Source organism: Rhyacophila brunnea, unplaced genomic scaffold (genome assembly GCF_057557595.1).
Source record: "Rhyacophila brunnea isolate RB1 unplaced genomic scaffold, BYU_Rbru_1.0 scaffold_2, whole genome shotgun sequence".
Lineage (NCBI taxonomy): Eukaryota > Metazoa > Arthropoda > Insecta > Trichoptera > Rhyacophilidae > Rhyacophila > Rhyacophila brunnea.
In genome coordinates this window covers 6,379,440-6,401,301 of record NW_028232859.1, presented here as the reverse complement: position 1 = coordinate 6,401,301, position 21,862 = coordinate 6,379,440, and the positions used below count along the sequence as shown (strand labels likewise).

The 21,862-nt window shown below is 33.2% G+C and overlaps 2 protein-coding genes across 4 annotated transcripts; one reads left to right on the top strand and one right to left on the bottom strand.

Moving 5' to 3' along the window:
* Positions 1–139: 139 nt before the first annotated feature.
* Positions 140–21,862, top strand: LOC147071762 (RNA-binding protein RO60). 3 transcript variants are annotated; one of them, XM_085947099.1, is made up of 13 exons: positions 140–274; positions 634–807; positions 1,417–1,703; positions 3,222–3,399; positions 4,933–5,091; positions 6,111–6,325; positions 6,527–6,747; positions 8,371–8,507; positions 9,566–9,709; positions 10,121–10,240; positions 16,526–16,671; positions 17,508–17,704; positions 20,137–21,862. In XM_085947099.1, exons 2-13 carry the CDS (start codon positions 792–794, stop codon positions 20,279–20,281), a joined length of 1,965 nt encoding a protein of 654 aa, XP_085803225.1. In that variant the 5' UTR covers positions 140–274; positions 634–791; the 3' UTR covers positions 20,282–21,862. The 3 variants fall into 3 exon arrangements, with proteins under 3 accessions (XP_085803225.1, XP_085803227.1, XP_085803226.1); XM_085947101.1 differs by lacking the exon at positions 634–807; XM_085947100.1 differs by lacking the exon at positions 634–807 and having other exon boundaries at positions 140–290.
* Positions 14,152–15,116, bottom strand: LOC147071763 (THAP domain-containing protein 2-like). Its single transcript, XM_085947106.1, has 2 exons — positions 14,903–15,116; positions 14,152–14,430 (listed from the first exon to the last, which is right to left on the bottom strand). The coding sequence occupies exons 1-2, from the start codon at positions 14,962–14,964 to the stop codon at positions 14,235–14,237; spliced, it is 258 nt and encodes an 85-aa protein (XP_085803232.1). The 5' UTR covers positions 14,965–15,116; the 3' UTR covers positions 14,152–14,234.

Sequence of the window (21,862 nt, the reverse complement as noted above, 5' to 3'; positions counted from 1 at the left end):
AATTTTGTAGTATAGTAGTTAGTAGTAGTATAATTTTGGAGGGTTTGTACTATAATTCCACTTTGAAAAGATGGCAACATTGATATCGCAGGACAAAAAGATGGTAACACTGGACTGCCTCAACCAACAGACAAGTGACGAGTCATAGACTAATATACTTTTAGTGACGTTTAAATAATTTTATTGTCGCACGGCTGTATTTCGCAAATAATATACAAGATATTCATTATTATCAATGTTGTAATTGTTAGCACACTAAACGAGCATTGAGTCGGTAAGTGAAATGACAGGTTCGCTATCTTTTTATTTTGTCAACCTTATTTTTAATATGTACGTAGGTGTCAATGAATAAAAAAAGTATAACGCCTGTACTCATCTCAAATGATAATCCTATGGTGAAGGGATGTGAGTTTATGAATTAAATTAAAGAATAATAATTTGGCTCACTTATTATTTTGTAGCAGAAATCTGTCTAATAATATAGTAATAATACGATATCTCGGCTTTTATGGGTGGCCTACATTTATAAATGACTAAAAACTCTACAAAAGAATGTGCATTAGTAAAATAGACTACATTGTAAATTAGTATTAGTTCATGTATAAAGTATATTATTTTGAATGTGTATGGCAGTGCTTCTCAACCTGTGTACCAGGAGCAATTAAGAAGTCCTTCATAAATCATGTAATTTCTGATGAAAACAAATATTTTCATACATTTTCCACTATCACCAGTCACCAACCTTTGAAAATATTAATACCTACTTGACATTCACTACATTCACATTTTGCATGTTGGACAATGCAGGTATGTCATTTATATTCCTTGATATTTGGTAATTCTAATATTGGTACAAGTCGATTATGGGGAATACAGCGGCAAACACATTTTGAAAATAGCCAATATACTGGATTATTTGTTAGGTTGGGTTAGTTTTGGTTAGGTTAACCTAACAAATAATCCAGTATATCGGCTATTTTCAAAATGTGTTTGCCGCTGTATTATATGTTTATTGTGATGATAAAAAAAAGATATTTAGAAAATAACAATAAATCATATCGAAGGTACCAAGCTGAAATTTGGTACTATATGGTTATTGGTGTCTTTTATTACGAAAAATAGGTATTAATTTGACCCGAGTGGTGCGAAATTCATTTTAGGGGCGGTCCTGTGCCACAATTTGGTGATTACGTAATCTCTGCCCTGGTTTTTAATTATCCTGGAATAATAATTGGAACATCAAATTTTAGATAATTAAATAAATAATGATATGTCAGAATTTGCTAATTAACATGGTGGTAATAATTAAAAAACCTAATTCATATACACAAAAAACTTTATTTTGAAACATTTTACAGTTTTGATCTTCAAGATTATTCTTTGTTACGTAATCTAAGAAATGAATATCTTTTTCAGAAATGGCGGAACATATCCAAAACTTGGAGATCATAATATTGAATGAATTATTATCAGGCTTAGCGACGCCTGCTCCGAAACCACCAAATACAAAAAATGACCACTTACCACCGATACTCCTTCTTTACTGGTATTTGTACACAGGGTCAGAATACGGTCCAAAATATTTTCCAAAAAGGTATACAGAGAAGAAAAATTGGACTTCCGATAAAGCGACATGCGTTCCTAAACTAGTTAAAGACTTGAAGAATGCACAATTGATGGTAGAGGCTATCAAGCATGTGAAGGTGAATTTTTATTAAATATGGTTACAACTACTGTACGACTAGATCTTCTTGGCTGAGTGTTAAAACTGTGAACTAACAAGCTCCTCCCATTTTTAACCGCACTTCGATTATAACGACGTCCGGTTAGCGATGAGTTGTCCATGTGTTAAAACTGTGAACTAACAAGCTCCTCTTATTTAGTCGACGACAGCAACTTTCGGCTATTGCCTAGATCTTCTTGTCGGACAGTACAATAAAAAAATAAGATACTCGTGCGAATCCAGCGGTTACAGGTTCAAGTCCCATCGGGTGTTGTACTTTTTTTGTTCTAAAAAAGATTTTTAATGATGGGTGTTTTCAAATTATGCAGGTACAGTAGGCGCTCGGTAATCCGGCATTCACCATCCTGGCACATCCAATAGTCCGGCATTTTGCAACTCAGCTCTCCTGCTCTATAATCCGGCAGGTTTCACATTAAACTGCCGGATTACAGAACGGAGAGTCGTTAGCTCGGCAGTTCGGTTCCCGACCTTGACAGATTATTTATTATTTCCTATAGAAATCCAATAATCCTGCATAGGTGAAAAAATATGGGTGCTGGATTACCGAGTGCCTATTGTATATCCAATATATAGAATGTTACATTCTCAAATCTTATGAATTATTCGTTGAATAAAAGCAATAGTTTGTTAAATTATCAGCAATGATCCGTGACATTTAATTACCTACCTTCATTTAATATACAAAAAACCGATAGCAAACATTATAAAGCGCCCCCCCCCCCCGGAGATGTTAAATAAAATTGTTAATGTTAATTGTAAATCGTCAATCAAAATTCTCATCATTTATCATTTGCCGTCAATTGAGAAAGTCGCAAATGACAATCGCATCAATTGCATCTGTAAACGATCAATTAGTTACATCAATGAGCATCATCGACAATTGACAAAATGACAATCGTGAAATTTGAACAACTTAAAGATTCTGCTCAAAAAATGTAGGTTATTTTTGGATCAACCTACATATTATGTGAACAAACATTTTCAATTATGAATATCAATAAAAACTCTACGATTAAGCATCACCGATATTAGAGAATCATTTATTTTTTTATGTTGAAATTTTATGATGATAAATAATGTACTCATCAGCAACATCTTCTTGGCTACGTGTTAGAACTGTGAACTAACATGCTCTGCCCATTTTTAACCGCACTTTCATTATAAACTAACAAGCTCCTCCCATTTAGTAGACAACAGCGCCTAGAAGCGTAGTCAAGAAGAAGAGGCCCTTCATCCAAAAAGTTTTCCCAGGTCTGTTACAGACAATCTGTTAGTTCCTATGGTTATTTGATTGTTGTTGGATACGCACACAGTGACGGTAACGTCCCGGCTTATAATGTCTGGAAAATTCACAAATTTTTTTTTCAATGTGTGTTTGGACTCCATGCATGGACCTAATAGGTGTTAGCAAGTGGCTGAAATAAAAAGTGTGTTTCTGAGGTTTTTCAAAATAATCTATTGTTGATTGTGTTTTCAGGCAGGACATCATCGCATGGAACCGGGTGTATTTGCATTAGCGCTAGGCATTGCTTCTACAGAAAAGGTTTCAACAGCCAATCCGATTAGGACTCTTTTGTACAACACGGCCAGTACGATTCTGACAACAAGCGATGAAATTTTATTCTTTGTGTGCTCTTTGGCACAATTGAAAACAGGTAACCAAATAACTAATTCTATTAACCCTTTCGCTGCGAGCCATTTTCGCGGGAATTTATTTTCAGTCAAGTGATCTGTTAAAACGGTCACTACAGCTAAAACAGATCGATTCCAAAATTAAAAAATAGATTACTAGATGAACTATATATCAGTTATTCCAAATGCACCAAGAAATAAACTATATTCGTTACATTCTCACTAAAATAAATCGAAGAAAGTGAAGATGCTAAAAAATATCCAAGCTTTGACCGCGCGTTCAAAATGGCGGCTGTCCAGTCTTCACATACACAGTTTCAACACATACTACCGAGCAATTCGCCGCGTTTGTATTCGTTATACACAGGGCTGTGTTGAGTACATGCTGCCGTAGTTGATTACGGTCTATGACAGATATATTACTAAATCACTTGTGGAATAATCAGTGGGTTATCGCTTATCGCATTTAGTAAGTCGTAAACTCAAATTTTATTACCATTTCAAATTCTGAACCTATATTTATTTTCGTTGCCATAAAATAATGTCATCCACTTATTCATTAGGATGTTTTGGAGAATAAAACACTAAAAATAATTACCGCACTGCTAAAATACTATTATGATATAATTTATGAGGCGCCGTCGGCTTTTTCATTGTACAAAGGGCCTGTCGAATAATCGCCAGGCATAATATGAGCATGTGAACAGAGCTAACACAGTTTCGTGGCACATAAAAATAAAAATTATTACCCATTATAATAATGTAAATATCAAATATGGAACAATGAACAAAGCCAAACAAGTTTACTGGAGAGCTGTGCATCGATAAAATATTTTCCAGCATTATTTTTTCGATAATATTATGTGGTAGTGACATTTTGGCGGGTGAAATAATTATTTCACATATATTTATAATGACAAAAAATACTAAAAACAAATCTTCAAAATGTTTCTATCGAGATCACAGATCACTAAGAAAAAATACATAACACTAACGTAATCATAATAATTAATTAAAAGGTAAATAAAAATATTATCGATGCACACTTTTCGATGCATGACCAATGTTTTGTTTTGATAACCCTGGTGACGCATCTAGTACACCCGTCTTCGCAATGGCGCGCGATTCAAACGACTGAATAACGAGTGTTCTTTTCAAAAATATATTTCCTTGTGTTTTACTTGACATTTTTATGATCTGTTGCCTGATATGTCTACCTAAAGGTTTGAACTAATTTTTAAAGCATATTATCCACAAGTGTCTCTTCTAGTTTGGTCAAAAATACGAGATAAAGTCTATGGCATGTTTACATGCCATACGCAGGGATAGGGTTAAGAGTCTCATGCCATGCGTTGGTTTTATTTATAATTAAAATTTATGGAAAACCATAATTTTTAAAATGGTAACACTTTGGATTGGTGAAAGCAACGTTGCCATTTTATTTATTTTTTTGCTAAACTGTCAATTATGCCTATGGTTCATAAATAGATACTTTTACATAACATTGACATCTTTGCATTTGGCCCTAAGTAAATTTATATTCTTTTTGTTCACAGGAGTTGGTAATGGATGGAAAAATTGTCTCATAAATTGGTATAAGAAAATGCCTGTAGAAAAATTAGCGATAGAAGTAAGCCGGGCAAAATCACGCTACGGTTGGAAGCATAAGGATATTTTGAAATTACTTCATTTCAAAGAAGAGGAGAAAAATAAATGTATGTACACATATTTAATGTCCAGCCATCCTTTATATTCGAACTGTCGATTATAATAATAATATTTGTTGTAGTTATCACAACTCATCATCATTATGTGGTTCTGTGACATTATCTTGACCAATGTCCTTTTTTTATTATTTCATTCGTATTGTGGCATTTTATTCTTGAAAAAAGCAATGGGATACATACTGCAGTGTAAACACAAATCCCACAACTCCCAAAATCTACACAAATCCGCCAAGCTTGGGTGGCCATTTTATAATTTTTTTTGTTACTTTTTTATGTTGATTTTACAGTGAAGTCCTATTTTTGAAGGGACTGACAAAAAATGTAAAAAAACGGAATATGTAAATTGTTTAAAAGAAATAAATTGAAAGAATATCTAATTCAGAAAACAGAAGCTTTACTTTGGCGAAGTTTGAAAATATTAAATTTATTTGCATGTCATAGATGGGCCTGGCTGTGTATTGACAAACTCTACTTATCAGAAAGCAAGGCAGAGGCAGTTTTCGCACCTAAATTGATGTAGCTTTTGGTGACTACTGATAAATAGGGTTTGGAGCTGTAGTTTGTTTGGGGGATATTGAAATTTGGTCACCAGAAGATACATCGATGTAGGCGCGGTAACTGCTGCTGCTTGGCTTTTAGTATGATTTGGCTATTTAGTATGATTTGGCAATGCGCAGCCGGGGCGATAGCTCAAAGGATAATGCACTCACCCGGACAGTGAAAGATGTGAATTTTGAGTCTAAGCCTATTTTTTAAAATTATGTACTTCACAAATAAGAATCTAACATTCTTAAATTAACATACGTATTGAATAATTTTTTTTGAAAATTCTTGTAACTTTTCATACAATTAGTTATATTTTTGAATCTTGCTTGATGCATAAGTTGGTATCTAGTGATGTGTAGACTGCTCCTGTAAACCACTAGTTTTTTTAATTCTTGACTTGTGTTCTTTTAATCCTCAGCACTTCAATGATATTGTTCTTCTCAATGATGTTTATTTTCTAGCACTTGCGGTAATATTTTACTATATATGGCATGGTATAAAGCTGACACTCGAAAAATACAGCTCTCTGCCAGAATGTGAAAACATTCTCATGCACCTGAGAGTCTCAGAGGAGCTGCGACACACCGAGGACGGCGTCACAGCGGCCAATCTCCTCGCAGAGCATCAATTCTTGGGGCTGGATAATGTTCCTGTCCACTTGATTAGCAGTCCAGAGGTAAATGATTATAATTTTCAGGGGTGGCGTTTATCCAATGACGTGCGAATCACTATGATAATTTTGTGTAATCGTGTGACATGCAGTTTTTTCTTAAAAGTTATGGGCATATACAATATGTCACGTGTTGAAAAGGGTACACCATCCCTGTCATAATTCATTGTCTATGAACATAAATTTTTAATATAGGTTTTTTTTTAGGTGTGGGATGTACTTATTCTGAAAATGTCACCGACAGATATTGCCCACAATGTGGAGAGACTATACCTGTCGCTGCTGGTCGTGAATCTCAATGACACGACTGTCCCCAAAGACCTTTTACCCAGAACGGTCACCCAACGGCTGACGGAAAATCTTAATAATTCCACCACATCTCCGTTGCTAGCGTACAGAACTCTGATGAACTATAGTGCAGAAGGAAAGTAAGTTAGAGTTATCCATACTGAAACTTATAAGGTTATGTTGTAGGCAGTGACGGCTGCTGTAATATGCAAGTGCACTGCACTGCTTCCAATTTTTAAAACTTCACTCAGTCTATGCATTCATATTCATTAATTATCATTCACCTTCGCAATTCATACCATATAAATTTGTATGACAGTCATTGAAAAACTTCCCATCCGAATAGAGCACGGACATGGATTCTGGTTTAGTTAAGGAAATCCACAAGGCAATTAGTATACAAGCCGGATCATAGTTATACCTGCATGACTAAAAATATATGCATATTATGTATGGCCTACTCCTGATCTATTATATTACAGAATACGAGCATTCAATCAATTTAATAAAATATGCAGTACAGTAAAACTCACAATACCCATGGAAGAAAGCAATACTTAGCTGAAAATAAGGAATGGTCTCAGAAAATACTACTAAATAGTACCTTCTTATAGCCACACCCAGAATGTAACCCACTTCCCTTTATTTTTGTGTTCCCATGTTTCACAGGTTTTATGTACATATTAAGATTCGTTGAAGTGTATGTGTACAAATTTAGACTTTTGTCTGTTATGTTTTTTTAAACACCTCTAATAATAAAGTATTAAGTATGTACCTACATTTAAATATTAAACGCAAATCAGTACTCACTTTGGTATCAAATCTTCCGATGTGAAGTAGTCAATGTCAGTTTAATAGTTTTCTATCGGTTTTTCTCTAAATTTCTTACAATTTATTAATCATACGAGTTTAGTAAATTTAGTGTAGGTGTCTGAAAATGACAGTGGTAAATGTAGACTTTGTCAAAAATAAACAGAAATTTGATATTTTATCTTATATACAGTCGAACTTGATTATTACGAGGAAGATGGGACCGACTGAATTTGCTCGTTATAAGCATTACTCGTTATATCAGAGAATAGGTATTTTTAAATGAGCAGTCACATAACACAAAAAGTCGCAATTCAAACAAAAATACACAATTAGAATTTTTCCCCGAAACAAGCATGGCATTATAAACTACAAAAGAAGTTGTTTATTGTAATGAATGCTGGTAGGTACCTACTGACTTCAGCTTGGATTTTTACATGAAATTTTAACCATATGCGTGGATATTTTTTAGTGATGTGGGTGGAAAAGGGTTATTAGGGGTTAGGGAAAGATTAGGGTGGAAAATAATTTTAAACAATCGACACAGTTTTAAGAAAATTTTTGATGATATTTTTACTCGGTATATCCGATAAATAGCTCGTTATAAAAGTGAATGAACGTACGGAGAAAATAATAAACTAAAATGTCAACGAATGTTTCCTCATTACATCCGAGATCTCGCTATGTCCGTGATCGTAATAACCGAGTTCTACTGTATTTCTCTTTGTCAATTATTGATGTTATATGTTATTTTATGTATGTATGGTACTGTAACTTAAATTTGCGAAAAGTTGAGATACATTTCTTTGGCCAAAATGTGCTTGACTGTTTTTTGTGTATATCTTAAAATGGTGGAATATGGACGCTGCCAACTTTGAAAGTAACAGCTACAGATAATATTGTAAAAATGCCTTTAATCCTGTCTTCTGATTTGTCTTCTTTTTAAAAATCAGGTGTAGAACTCATGTGAAACAAGCATATCTGAAACTAAGACGTATAGAGAAGTTAAGCGTGCTGTCTGAGATAGGAAGTGGACCAAGTGAAAAAGACAGCCGTCTTGCCAAAGTTTGGAAATATCATAGGCATAAAGGTAATTTGGTTTTTTGATTGTTTTTGTTTGGTTTGGTTAAACGGATGTCGATTTTCCGAGCTACTTAAATACACATGCATATACATCAATCATACTTATGTACATACGAAATTCCCTCCGAAGTTGATCTATAATTATTAAAAAAGATTAAAAAGTAATTTTTGTTGTGGAACTTTGCATCCTAGTCAATATTTTTTCAGTTTACTAGATATTTAGTTAGCGACCCCCTAGAAAACACTCCGCGACATCTCTGGGAGTCACGCCCCATAGGTTGGGACCACCAAATATAGATGGCCATTTTTGACTAGTTGTTTTCAAATAAAGCAATTTATATAGATGAGACAGTTGGCAATGGTTCATGCCGCAGTGATCTTTGCCAATGTGTGCTGTTTCATATGCTGTCATGTCTCCCAAAAAGTATCTGAAATAAGTAGTTACATCTATTCCTTATTCATTCATACAGTAAATGACTTTATACATATTCACAAACAATGTTCTCTGTCATTTACTCCCTCTCCATGAACAGTGACTCACAGGTACACGGGCGAATAAATGATGCGGAAGAAAATAAAATAAATAAAGTATAAAAAAAAATTACATACAGAAAAAATATTTGTACCAAGCTTTGAACCAGCATCGTTTGCATTTCGGGTGATGTGCTTTACCAGCGAAGCAAAGAAAAAATTCTGTATTGAATAAAATGAGTCGCTTAGAATCATAACTCACATATTCCAAAAATCAAGTTTTGAGATAATCGCTAAAAACCAACAGAGCACTATTTTTTGTAATTAGAAGAACAGTATTGAACTCCCTAGAATATTAATGAGTGAGAGAGTAACTTTTTTTTTAAAAATATATATACCTAATACTCCTAACGTTGCAGACATACAGCATACTATGAGTCAACTATTTTTCGGTATATAGATTAATTCATTTAGAATCACTTGGCATATTTAACTAAAAAACGACAAAATTGCAATATGTGAGTTATGATTCTAAGCGACTCAAATGATCTTATTTAAATAGAAAACCAAATATTTTATGTTTGAATCTTCCAGGTAATGTTACACCAGCTGATTTGGGTTTAATAAAAACACTGCAGAATTTTGTGGACAGATCGATAACCAAAGGATTCGAAAGTCAAAACAAAATTGATGCACATTTTCTAGTAGCGCTGGATTTGAGCGATGTGATGTTCAAAGGTAAATAAATATACTTAATATGACTGAGCATAAGTTTTTTTAATCATTTTAAAATTCTTTCATCATAATGATTAATTTTTTATAGGGCTTAGTGCTTTGGTTGATGAAGCCTTAAATTTTGAATGACTGCATTGCAATGTGTATGGCTCACATGAGTAGCTGAACCAAGGGACAACCCTAGAATTTGTCTGTGTGCACCGGCTATCCCTTGATTCCGCGGTCTTAATGACTGACATACTCATTGATTTGTTTAATTGTAGATTTAAAATAAAAATGATTTGCAAAATAATTGTATTTGGCATTACTGGGAATTTTTCCAGTGTTTCAGTCGGTCAATCCACCCTTATTAACATGTCACATACGAGTATGTCATGTTTTTCAGGTATTTTTAATTATTCAGTTTATTAACAGGTCACCAGCAGTGCAGAGTCGACAGATTGGCAAATGTCAAAGGGAGCGCGAAAACTATCCGAGAAAAACACTCCGCTGCTGAATGCTTCTACAATAAGAACTTGGTGCCAGGACACGTTGGTAAGAATATTTAGATTGTGTTATGCGATAGTTTAATAGTAGATTATCGAAATATTAATTATGATCTTGTACCAAACAGACCATGTGAATGTGATCTTATAAATTAACGTGTTACGTGAAAATATCATGAAAACAAGTTTAGTGCCTATTTCAAGATTTATTGTCAAAACTGTTGTTTTTCTATTTATGTTTTATTAGCTCTTACATTTGTTTATCGTGTATATAAATTCGTTATTATTATATATATATACACGTGCATGGATTTACTTGCACCAATAGTGTGTATTTTAAACTATCGCGATAACAACTGTTTACACGTAAAAGCGCTGACTGTCTTGCCAATTTCATTCTTCAAGAGTGAGCGAGACGCGATGTTGTCATTTTATGGTACTATTTGACAGTAGTAAAAATCAGTTAACCTCAAAATGAATCTGCGCGGTGTAGTTGGTTTTTTTGCGGCAGGTTCGCCACTTTCGTTCTACAGCAGATATCGAACAAATCCCAACTGTCACATGAAAATTCAGAAGCTTCTGAACTTTTTTGATGCATGCATGCAATCTTGCAACTTGCGGGATAATACATATTTACACGTGCATTTTCTTGTTACGGCCGTGGTAATACGTACTGTCAGTGGTAAATCTAAGCACGTGTAAACGGGGTATTTATACTTGGAGCATAATGCATAATTATATATAAATTCAAAAGTTAGACCAGTGACGGGTTTAGGGATGTGGGTACCCAAGGCACTGACTAATTTTGAGGCCTCCTATCATAAAAAATTAAATAAAAACAAAGAGATTGGACTCCTCCCCCAGAGGTAGCACACAAATGTCAGTGTGTACTCGTTTTGTGAGAGAAAGTGTTACTTCTCTGAAATTAGGTACACTTTGCTGCAAATGGGCCATACTCGGACATAAAAACGCCCCACTGAGTATTTTTTTTTATCAACACAAGCTTACAACCAATTTATGATAAACGTATTTTCATTATAAAAAGTTCCCGCAATAAAAACTTTATTAGGATTCAGGGTAAGAAAAAATAATGCAAATGGATGTAAGTATTTTATTTTTAATAACACAAAAATATTATGAAAAATTATACACAAATTAGTTAATAGCAAATGGTTAAATATTGGAATAAGAAATATGGTCTTGTTTTTACATATTGTTCTATATAAAATAACATAGCATTTTTGTTTAGATAAAACGGTTAAATAAAAAACACAAATAATTACAGTTACAAACAAAAAAAAAGTATATTATATTACCTACCTATTTACACATGTGTATTTTGAAAATATTTTATGAAATAAAAATATAACATGGGTTCGTTTTTGACATATTGTGTATAAAATTACTTGGTTATATAAACCTATTAGACACAAAATACAGGTAGGTATGTTGAAAATTTGATTATATAGTTAATTACAATATTTTATCTATTTAACATAATATTATTATCAGAGAAGCCCTGCATATATAATAAGAATTCATACAAAAAAATCGATTATTTAAAACGAAAATGGTTTGAAAAACTATTGATTCCTAAGTATAATTAATCTATTAAAATATTGTCTAATATGGTTGATTGGTTGCTCTGCATTTTTCGCTAAATAATGATATCTTATTTCTAAATATTTTTTTGAAACTAGTTTCATTAAATTTGTGACATGGTTTGTTAATGGCGAAGTATCATACATGTGATTATCTAATTCTCTAAAAATACAGTTGCTATTAACAAAATATTTTAAAAGTTTATTATTTAAATATTCTAAATTAAATTTTGGATGCATACGAATGCCTCCGCTTTGATGCAGGGCTTCTCTAAAGATTTTTTCACTGCGTGTACAAATGGAAATTACATCCATTGAGGGGTACACTAAGCCACCTCTATCTTTTGCAACGATCAACGACTCCATGAGATTCTCCCTGACACCTGTGATCGCTGACAGACACTTTTCACACTTTAACATTTTCCGCAAATGCCTGACAACGAATCCGGCAATATATGTTACGACTTCGCCGACATAGTTGCTTATATAAATTGAATCAAGAATATCGTCAAAATCAATATCTCCGGAACTGGAATTTATGTCCCCATCATCGCATATTCTAGCCCTAGATGATGAAGAGTTGATTATGCTGATGGGGTTGCTAGAGCAATTTAGAATTGATATGTGATCTAAAGGAATGCAATTACTGGTGAAAGAAGCCTTGAGTTCGGCATTAATCAATATTTTTTTATAAGCTGATCTAAATTGACGAACTGTTGGGTTGTTGTTATACCCACCTTGCGCACGTATTTGTCCAAAAAATATTTCTATGTGATCCTGCGAAAACTTATACATAGTTAAATAAGTTAAATTAGAAAGTTGTGAAGTTATTGTATTACGATATAAAAATTCTAAACTTTTTATACAACATTGCAATCCTAAGAAACCTGTTTTTTTGTTGCTATTAATGACCCTTTTCCCATTTCTAAATTTAAGACCTCCAATGTAGACATATACTTCAGAGAGAAATGAAGAAATAGCAGGGTAATTCTCAGAACATACAGGCTTTTTCCACTTCCCCGAACAATTATTATTACTTCTGGAATTAAATATATCAAAAAGTTTATTCATATGTCTAATGAATTTTACTGTCGGTTCACAATTAGCAAACTCTGGTAGCTCTAGTTGATAAGCACAGAATTCTATAGCATCAGCTACAGAATCGCTGAACAACTGAACAGCCAATCGAACTTTAATTTTTTGTTTAGTGTATTCTACGTGCGTTTTTTTAAATTTATTTGCTAGATGAAGCCCCTCACTGCTTTGTAATATTTGTAAATTAACAATTAAATCCCATCTAATAAGTCCCCCATTTGAATCTATTATAAGTTTTCTATCCCCCAAAGCATTTCGAATAAGTTTAATCATGTGACAAGGATCTAAAATAACAACTATTTTTTGGTTATCAAAAACAAAATATGGTACAAAATTTTCTTCATCGAAACAACAACCCAACTGTTTCGCCATTGTAATATTAGCAGGTGCACCATCAAACGTTAAAGATATTACATGTACATTGCATTCCTTTAAAATTTGAAGGCATTGTTTTACTAAAACTCCCTTCTGTTCCCCGGAAATCCCATCGATTGGAAAATATCCAAGTGGAAGTTTCCATGACTCGTTGACACAAACAACCATAAAAGTTAGTATCTCACGTGCAAGGGGTATTTGATCTCCTTCAAAATTAGCACCAAAGTTAACGTATCCCATTTCTTTATCACCAACTCGTTCTAACTGTTTTCTGACACTCATCTCATCCATTATCAGGGAACAAACAAGAGGATGAGTGCTATTATCAGATTTGAGCATAACAGCTTCGATCGACTCCTGTGTAAATCCTGGATCGCAATTAACTTGTCTATACCATTTCGAAAGTGTTTTTTCGTGCGGCAAACACGTGTTGAAAATTTGCCGTACATATCTATAAGCTGCAGGCGAATAATAATGTAATGTAATGGCAAATTTCCGAAGTTCCGCAGAATACTTTTTGTTAACCGGATTTTCTTGAGACTTGGTTAAGTATCTTATTAAAAAATCTTTGTTGGGATCGTTCATCGAAGACAACAATTCAATGCCTTCACCTAGAATATTTCCCTTTTTTTCTAATTCTCGAATAATATTATCTAAACTAGTGATTTTTAATGCCTGTCGACGATTTTTTTGACGAAGATTTTTTACTTTTGATCTTAATAAAGAAACTTTACGCTTTAACATAAACCGTCGGGGTGTACAGGGAGAACCAAATGAAGAACCAAATGATTTTTCGATGTATCATCAGAGGTAACGTCAACATCCATCTTTTCCAGTGTTGGCGGGTTGTGAACCTTCGGCATTGACTGAAAGAAATACATGAATTTTATTTGCAAAATTTTCAAAAGGAACTTTAGGCAAGTTGTTATAGAGATATCATTTCATTAAACTATAGTAAAATGCACAAAGTGTTTACCGCACCTGAAGTACATTAATATAAAATATCGATGGTATTGAAAACTCTTTCAGCCGGATAATGTGACCGCCTCTGATGAAATCACTTTCCGAGAAATGCTTCCCACACAGTAGTGAATATTTGGATGGCACCCAGCTCTCCCGCCCGACTGCATCAATCCACAATTTCCGAAGAACTTCATTTTTCGGAAATCTGAAACAATTTAATTTATATAACATTATAAAATTGCTACATATACTCCATTACATACTTCATATAAATACAATTTTTTGTTTGGTATTCTTAAAAATATATTTAACTCTGAAATGAAATATAAAATCTATGTAAATAATGAATGTCATTAACTAGCACTAACAGTTTTTACTTTGAAAAACACATCGTATATTTTGGGTTCAAAATAATATTATGCATACGGCCCTGGATTTTTCGCAATAAACAACCATTTGACGTTTGATGTAAAAGTGGAATTGTTATTGTAAAAGATCTTTTAGGAAAAACTATCAATGTATAAATAATTAATAGTATGCATATTGTTCCGAAATGCTGTTACTCATTTGTATTCTTCCATTAATAAACATTTTTTTACCGAATAATAACGTTTAGTAATACAACACTTATTTGTCAATAAACGTAGAGAAAAATGTAATATTATTATTATAAATACCTGTGAAAAGATACGCCGGCATTCCTCTTGGCTTTGCATCCTATTGCACTGCAACAGGCCATGGTTTTTTTACTTAAAATGTCGACGAAAATATCTTACTTCTTTCAACATGGAGAGAATAACAATATTATATCCGCCATGTTGTTTTACCACACGAACAAGTAGGTACTAGCTCCAGAATGCCAACATTACCAACTGACTTTCTCCGATTCGTATTTTTTAGTACATAAATGATGGCGTGTTCCCTCTCCCCAGTCTTCCAATCTCTTTGAATAAAAACCATAAATTCCAACTCCCAACCTACATACTAAATAATTACAAGATAAAAAGAACTTTTTATATACCACGTTTTTAAATTTTCTGTTGAATCATATAAACTTGACAATTCTATGTATTAATAAATACTTTTTTTGTGCTTTATAGAAATACTGAATAAATATTATAGAATACTGAAATGTCATTTTGACATTTCATATTGATTTCCATAGTAACGCACGTATATAATATATTAATAATTTAGTTGCGAGGACCCCTTAGCAACCGATAATAGTGAGTAGTAAATATTACTTTTAACGAATTTTTTCTGAAACATACAAAACACAATTAACTGAAAATGAATTCAATTCTGCTTAAAGATGGCCAAAAGTATTAAAAGAATGCATTGTCGTCGTGTTCTGATATATTCTAAAAGTTTCAAATGTCTAGGTAGTCGGGAAGTTAGTTAAAAATCTTCAATCGTCCAATACAAATCTTGGACAAACAAGAAATAATTTGTACTGGACACACAAGAAAAAATCTGTACCTACCGGACAATGAGAATACGAGCTAATAAAAACGTGGTAAAATATCAGTGCATCTCTTGCCTATAATCAGTTGTAAATAAAAAATATTATTATTAAAGATGACAGTGATGACACACAATAATATTAAAAAATGGTTTATTTTATAATGTACAAGATGTGCGTATTTGCATACGAGTGTTTATGTTATAGGGTACTTTGATGTTAGTTGCAGAGATTTTGTTATGCTTTTATACCCAGTGTTTGAGAAATATGCATCTTTTCAAGATCCTGATATAATTTAATAATCATTGAATGACTTGAATGGCTTGAAATGTTTTGAGCCCCCCTTTTAAATCTTCTGATGTATCGATTGCGACATCTGCGTCAAAGAAAATCGCCACTGAGTTATGTGTCTAATTTATGTAGTGAGTGAAAAAAACATGCGGCGTGGTTATTATTAAATATACATAATTTGAAAACACTTCAGATAATATACCTACTAGAAAAAATCTTTTTTGAAAAAAATACGATGTCCAACGGGACTTGAACCTGTAACCACTGAATTCGCGCCAATATTTAACAGTTTCATATCACAGCCTTAGTATTGTGGGCCTTGTCACCTTGGATTTACGTCAATACATTACCTTTTCTATGTATGCTAGAAATTGGAGAGATATCCTGGAGACAGCCAAGACCACCCACACCGGATTGTAAAGCCAATGATGATGATGCTAGAGAAAGTCCTTTTTGATTGTAGATTATTAAGTGCTGTTACAAATTATGTATTTTAAGATAGATCATGGAATTTTTTTTTATTGAAACAAAAATATTTTTTCTGCAGCTTTACTTCTGGCACAAGAGCTCAGTTGCCGAGTTAAAGATGTGACTGTTGTCATAATGACAGCAAATGGTTTGCAGGAATTGGAGCTAAAAAAGAATGGCATTCTTCTCACATTTACAGAGCTGCTGGCGAAAGTTGAAGAATATGTAAGAAAATAATTTATTAGTAAATTGATATATTTTTATTTTGGTCACATATTAATAATTTTAATCTTCATACATAAGTCTCTTCACCAATTATGCTCCATTGGGAGCAAAAAAAAAACCTATGAGCTTACGTAATATTTAATGTGGTAATGATTAATAAAAATTCACCCACATAAGTATAGACTTTGGCGTACATATATTATTAAATCAATTTCGCATCTGGCTGCTGTGCCATCTTGTCTCCAGGACAACTGGACGATTGTTGAATGGAAGCAAAATTGAATGTCTGTGCATAAACTTGAAAAGCTATGACAATTCAACAATATTATCTAGGTTATACAGGTTCTTTGTCTTATACATGCTCATATTCCATGCGAATATTTTTTATCTATTATGGTTTAATTAGGCATGTTTTAATCGAATTTTAAAAAAACTACATGCAAATTGTATTCTTAGTGCAATCAGAACAAATAAGTATGACTGATAAAGTGTGTGTTATTTTTGTCAGATCTCCACAGCATACCACTACTATAATGTCTTGGTATAGGCATGGTTTAATTGGATTTAATAAATTAACCAATACCTTTCGTAACTTGTATTATTAGTACAATGAAAACAAATAAATATGACTGACAAAAGTGCAATATTTATGTCTGATATCCGCAGCCTACCGCCACCCTTCGCCACTAATATATGTATACATTTCATTATTGTTTACTGCTATCAAGATGGGAATTGTCTAATTGTCCTAGCGTTCAGATGGCGGTGCCAAATCGTCCTAGACCTAGATATTTATAGCCTTAGTAACTTTCACTAAAATATTGAACCGATTGCAGATGTCTCTGTCAGTGAAGCTTCCTTTATCAGCTCCGATTTTGGATGCAAAAGAAAAGGAGAAGAAATATGATCTGTTTGTGGCAGTAATATATAGCATATGCCGTCAAAGGTTCAAAGGTAAACCAGAAACATCACCGGTGCAACCAGCCAATGCATTAAAAGCTTATCATCAAACTGTTGGATCCAGAGATGCTGGGTAAATATGTTTTCTTCTCATAACGAAAGTCCATGTCATGAATTATTATGAACTGAAGTATTAATTATCTGAGACTGCACTACTTTGCAGTGTCTTTTTCTGGACATTTTTATTGTCGCTACTCTATTTAAGCATTTAAGGCAAGTGTTCTTAAAAATAAAGTTTAAATATTTTTTTTTACTTTGTCCATACAAATAAAAACCGTACAGTCCACGTTTAGTTTAGTTTGGGTTGGCCACCATATAAAAACCGCTTGACACCCCATTGTTTGCATACCATCTAATATCAATAGTTTTTCAAAACCATTATTATGGAGTTAGTTCTTCTGTGAAAATGCTCGTTCAATTAACTCATTCCGTGCGTCCAACGCAAAGTTGCCATTAGATACTATTAGCATGTTAGTTAAATGTGGTAATTAAGTTTTCAGTGCTAAAGACGCGCTAAGCAAGTATGGATTAGGTGGCCATTAGATATAATTAGCTTGCTATTTAAATGTGGTAATCATAGCCCCCACAAGGGGGGTCTGACAAGGCTCTAGTCTAGGGGCCCGGTCTCAGGGCGGGTCAATCAGATATGTGTGATAAACACAGATCACAAATTTGTTCTAATAGCAAAAAACGAAGGGGTTATTAACATTTAAAAAATGAGGCTGTAAGAATTGTTTTGTGTTGATTCTCGACAACTCCATAAATCAAGTGTATTAAAACTACAAAAAACAGCTAAAGGCCCTCACACAATTTTGAAAACGCTTATGTTGTGCATCACACATGCTATTAAACTTAGCGATGGATAGGGGGCCTGTTTTAGGATGTGGGGACCATGGTGGTAATTAATTAAAAATTATCTAGTCAGCAGTCAAATGTGTTAAATAGTAGGTAATTAACAGGTCCGCAATGAATGAGTTAATGATTTGTAACAATATTTTTGAGAAAATATACGTACTACATATTATATGATACGTTATAGATGTACAAAAATGTATTTTAAAAACCTTTCGAGCCAATGCGTGTCGAAAGTAACAAATTCTTAGTATTCAGAATTCACAAATGCGTATGTATTGTGAAGCGACTACACTGTTATCATTACGTTGGTAGGCTACTGGGCTAAGTGGGACACTGTCACAACACAAATTGTAAAGCAGACTGCAACCTGAAGATGGCCTAAGGTGCAACCCATCTAATATCGTCACTGTACAGGCCAAATGCCGTAACCCTCACTTTTCACCAAAGTGACATTTTGATGGTAATGGATTTATTGCATACTCTTACACGAACTGGCCAAGTAACGTAAATCGCAAAAAATTATTTCATATCAAAATAATTCAAAACTATTTTTAAAGCCATTTGTAACTTGACAAAAAATATTCCAGCCAAATGCTGTAACCCTCTCTAAACGTAAGCCACAGGGTAGGTACAGAGTAAGCCACTCAATTTGTAATAAAATAATATACAGTCGAACTTGGTTATTACGAGGAAGATGGGACCGACTGAATTTGCTCGTTATAAGCATTACTCGTTATATCAGAGAATAGGTATTTTTAAATGAGCAGTCACATAACACAAAAAGTCACAATTCAAACAAAGATACACAATTGGAATTTTTCCCCAAAACAAGCATGGCATTCACAAACTACAAAAGAAGTTGTTTACTGCAATGAATGCTGGTAGGTACCTAGTGACTTCAGCTTGGATTTTTTACATGAAATTTCAACCATATGCGTGGATACGTTGTCGGCGAAAACACCAATTAGGGGTTTAGACACTTAACTAGTGTCATAAACGTAATCCGATCCCGGCGGCATCGGTCTGCGGTCGGATTTTATTGCTTAGGGTCGAAAATGTTTTTGCACATTAACAGTTTTAAGAAAATTTTGACGATATTTTTGCTCGGTATATCCGATAAGTAGCTCGTAAAGTGAATAAATGTATGGAGAAAATCGTAAACTAAAATGTCAACGAATGTTTACTCATTACATCCGAGATCTCGCTATGTCCGTGATCGTAATAACCGAGTTCGACTGTATATAAAATAATAAATAAATATATAAAATAATAAGTAAATCCAATGCCCACAGTTTTTTTCACTTCCTGAACAATTTGATATTTGAGGGTTACGCTACATGGCCTGTACAGTGACGATATGATACCACGATTTGATGAGTTTAAACCAATATAAGTACTGTAGTTTCGTTTCTTGGGTCGCGAAGAATTGAAGCGAGGAACTTTTCGGTTGCTTGCACATAATCACAACACTGACTAATAAATGTGGCAAACCCAATATATTGTTCAGACAAGGTATAGCTAATTTAAGACAGCTGAGAATAGAGGATTGCTTAGTTGTTTGTTATTCAACCTAATTTAAAGAGATGCACTATGTTTAAGTATTTATTATAGAATAATATTCATAATTAGCAATATCTACTCTTATTTCAGATTGGTGACAGTGTCTCTCGGTGGACATACGGGAGCTACACGGCAGCTAGAAGACGGCCGCCGAATATTAGACATAGTTGGTGTGGACGAACATATTGTTGACCTTATAACAATGTTTGCCACTACAGCAAAGGACAAGATTTAGGCTTTACAGTTTTTTTATTGGTTGCATGAGAGCTTTTGATACTTACTGTAGAGTTTTCTTATGAATTTACTTCCTTCAGCTGCTGGATTTATTGAATAAAGTTAGTGAAGTCATGTAATTTCCTGAATGAAATGTGACAATTGCTATTATATCAATCTTGTAGACTGCAGGGGTCGGCAAATTTTTTTGACAAGGGCCACTTCGTAAAATTTTTAGGCTCGGTGGACCAGGTAGCAAACTCGAAGGTATTTCATGGGTAATTTTAATCATAGAGCAACAAAAAAACAGGTTCAATTTTTTTTTATCAGTAAGTGATATTTTTCATAATGTTTATTTAAAAACAAATAAAATATTTCCATTTATCAATAACCGTATTATAGGACTGTTTAAATTTTTTTACTAATGCGATAAATGTAATTGTTTTTCTTAGATAATATTTCATCATACTGAAGTTCGAAGTCAGTACTTCATATCATTAAAATTGTTTGCGAATGGACATCTGTTAATAACAATCTGTATTGCGATTTTACATAATTCATCTTCAAAAATATCCTATCACATTGGCAAGTACTCCCAAATATAGATATAAATCCCCATGCATATGATTTTAATAGACCATATTTATCTTCCGAAACATATTTATAGAATTGCGTTAGATCCATTTCTTTAAACATCAAGCTTCAACCATGAAGGTCTGACGGAAACTCTTTAATTATACAGCCAGATGGATTTTGAAATATGGAAATGTCTTTTGCACTCGTATGAAGATCTGAAAAACGCTGTTACAACTGTAGTTTAAGTTCAGAAATTTTTTTGGGAATGGGGAGGGGATATGACTTTATGATAGAATACGTTTCACATATTATGAACACTATTTTTCCATGTAAGCCGGATTAAAAACTAGCGAGGGACTGCTGTTTGCCGACTCCTGTCGTAGAGGGAGCCATGTTAAATAAATCATATTGTTATTTATGACACTCATTAATGACATTTATGATTTTATTAAAAAAGAAAACATATTTTATCAATTTTATTGATAATGATAACAATGTTAAAAATGTTTATTATTTAATTTTTTTTCTCTTTCATGAAAGGGTGAATTTATAATTTTTGATACATGTTTGGTAAATTCATTCATTGTATTAAAAATGCAATGCTTTATATTGCATTGAAAACGTATTATGATTTTGTGATAGCGGGGTATTTCTTAGTGTTGTGGAAAACTTAAAAAAACTAGATTGTCTGAAGAGTGTCTCCAATAATTTAAAATAACTTCCAGAATTTCACTCAGTGTGTTCCAATGAAATAGTGCCTTTAATAAAGAAACCTGAATTTGAAATGGTGAAATGTATCACCTGAAATCATATACAATACATATTATATAATAATATATAGGTTTGATGACATGTTTAGCTTGAATTTCGAATTATATCTCGATGTATCCAAAGAATCTTTTTGGCTCTTTATTATGATAAAATGTACCTAATATGTAATTATATTAAACAAGTGTTTCTCGAGGACTCATCAGTGTCACAGATAGTAACTTGACAGTTAACACAATAAAATAAATCATAAAACTTT

What these genes read in the sequence shown, in the direction of transcription:
- LOC147071762 (XM_085947099.1), top strand. An exon ending in AACTATAGTGCAGAAGGAAA is followed by an intron (nt 6,748 to 8,370) that starts GTAAGTTAGAGT and finishes TTTAAAAATCAG; the next exon opens with GTGTAGAACTCATGTGAAAC. An exon ending in GTTGGATCCAGAGATGCTGG is followed by an intron (nt 17,705 to 20,136) that starts GTAAATATGTTT and finishes CTCTTATTTCAG; the next exon opens with ATTGGTGACAGTGTCTCTCG.
- LOC147071763 (XM_085947106.1), bottom strand. Translation starts at nt 14,964, where the DNA reads ATGGCCTGTTGCAGTGCAATAGGATGCAAAGCCAAGAGGAATGCCGGC. An exon ending in GCCGGCGTATCTTTTCACAG is followed by an intron (nt 14,431 to 14,902) that starts GTATTTATAATA and finishes AAATTGTTTCAG; the next exon opens with ATTTCCGAAAAATGAAGTTC.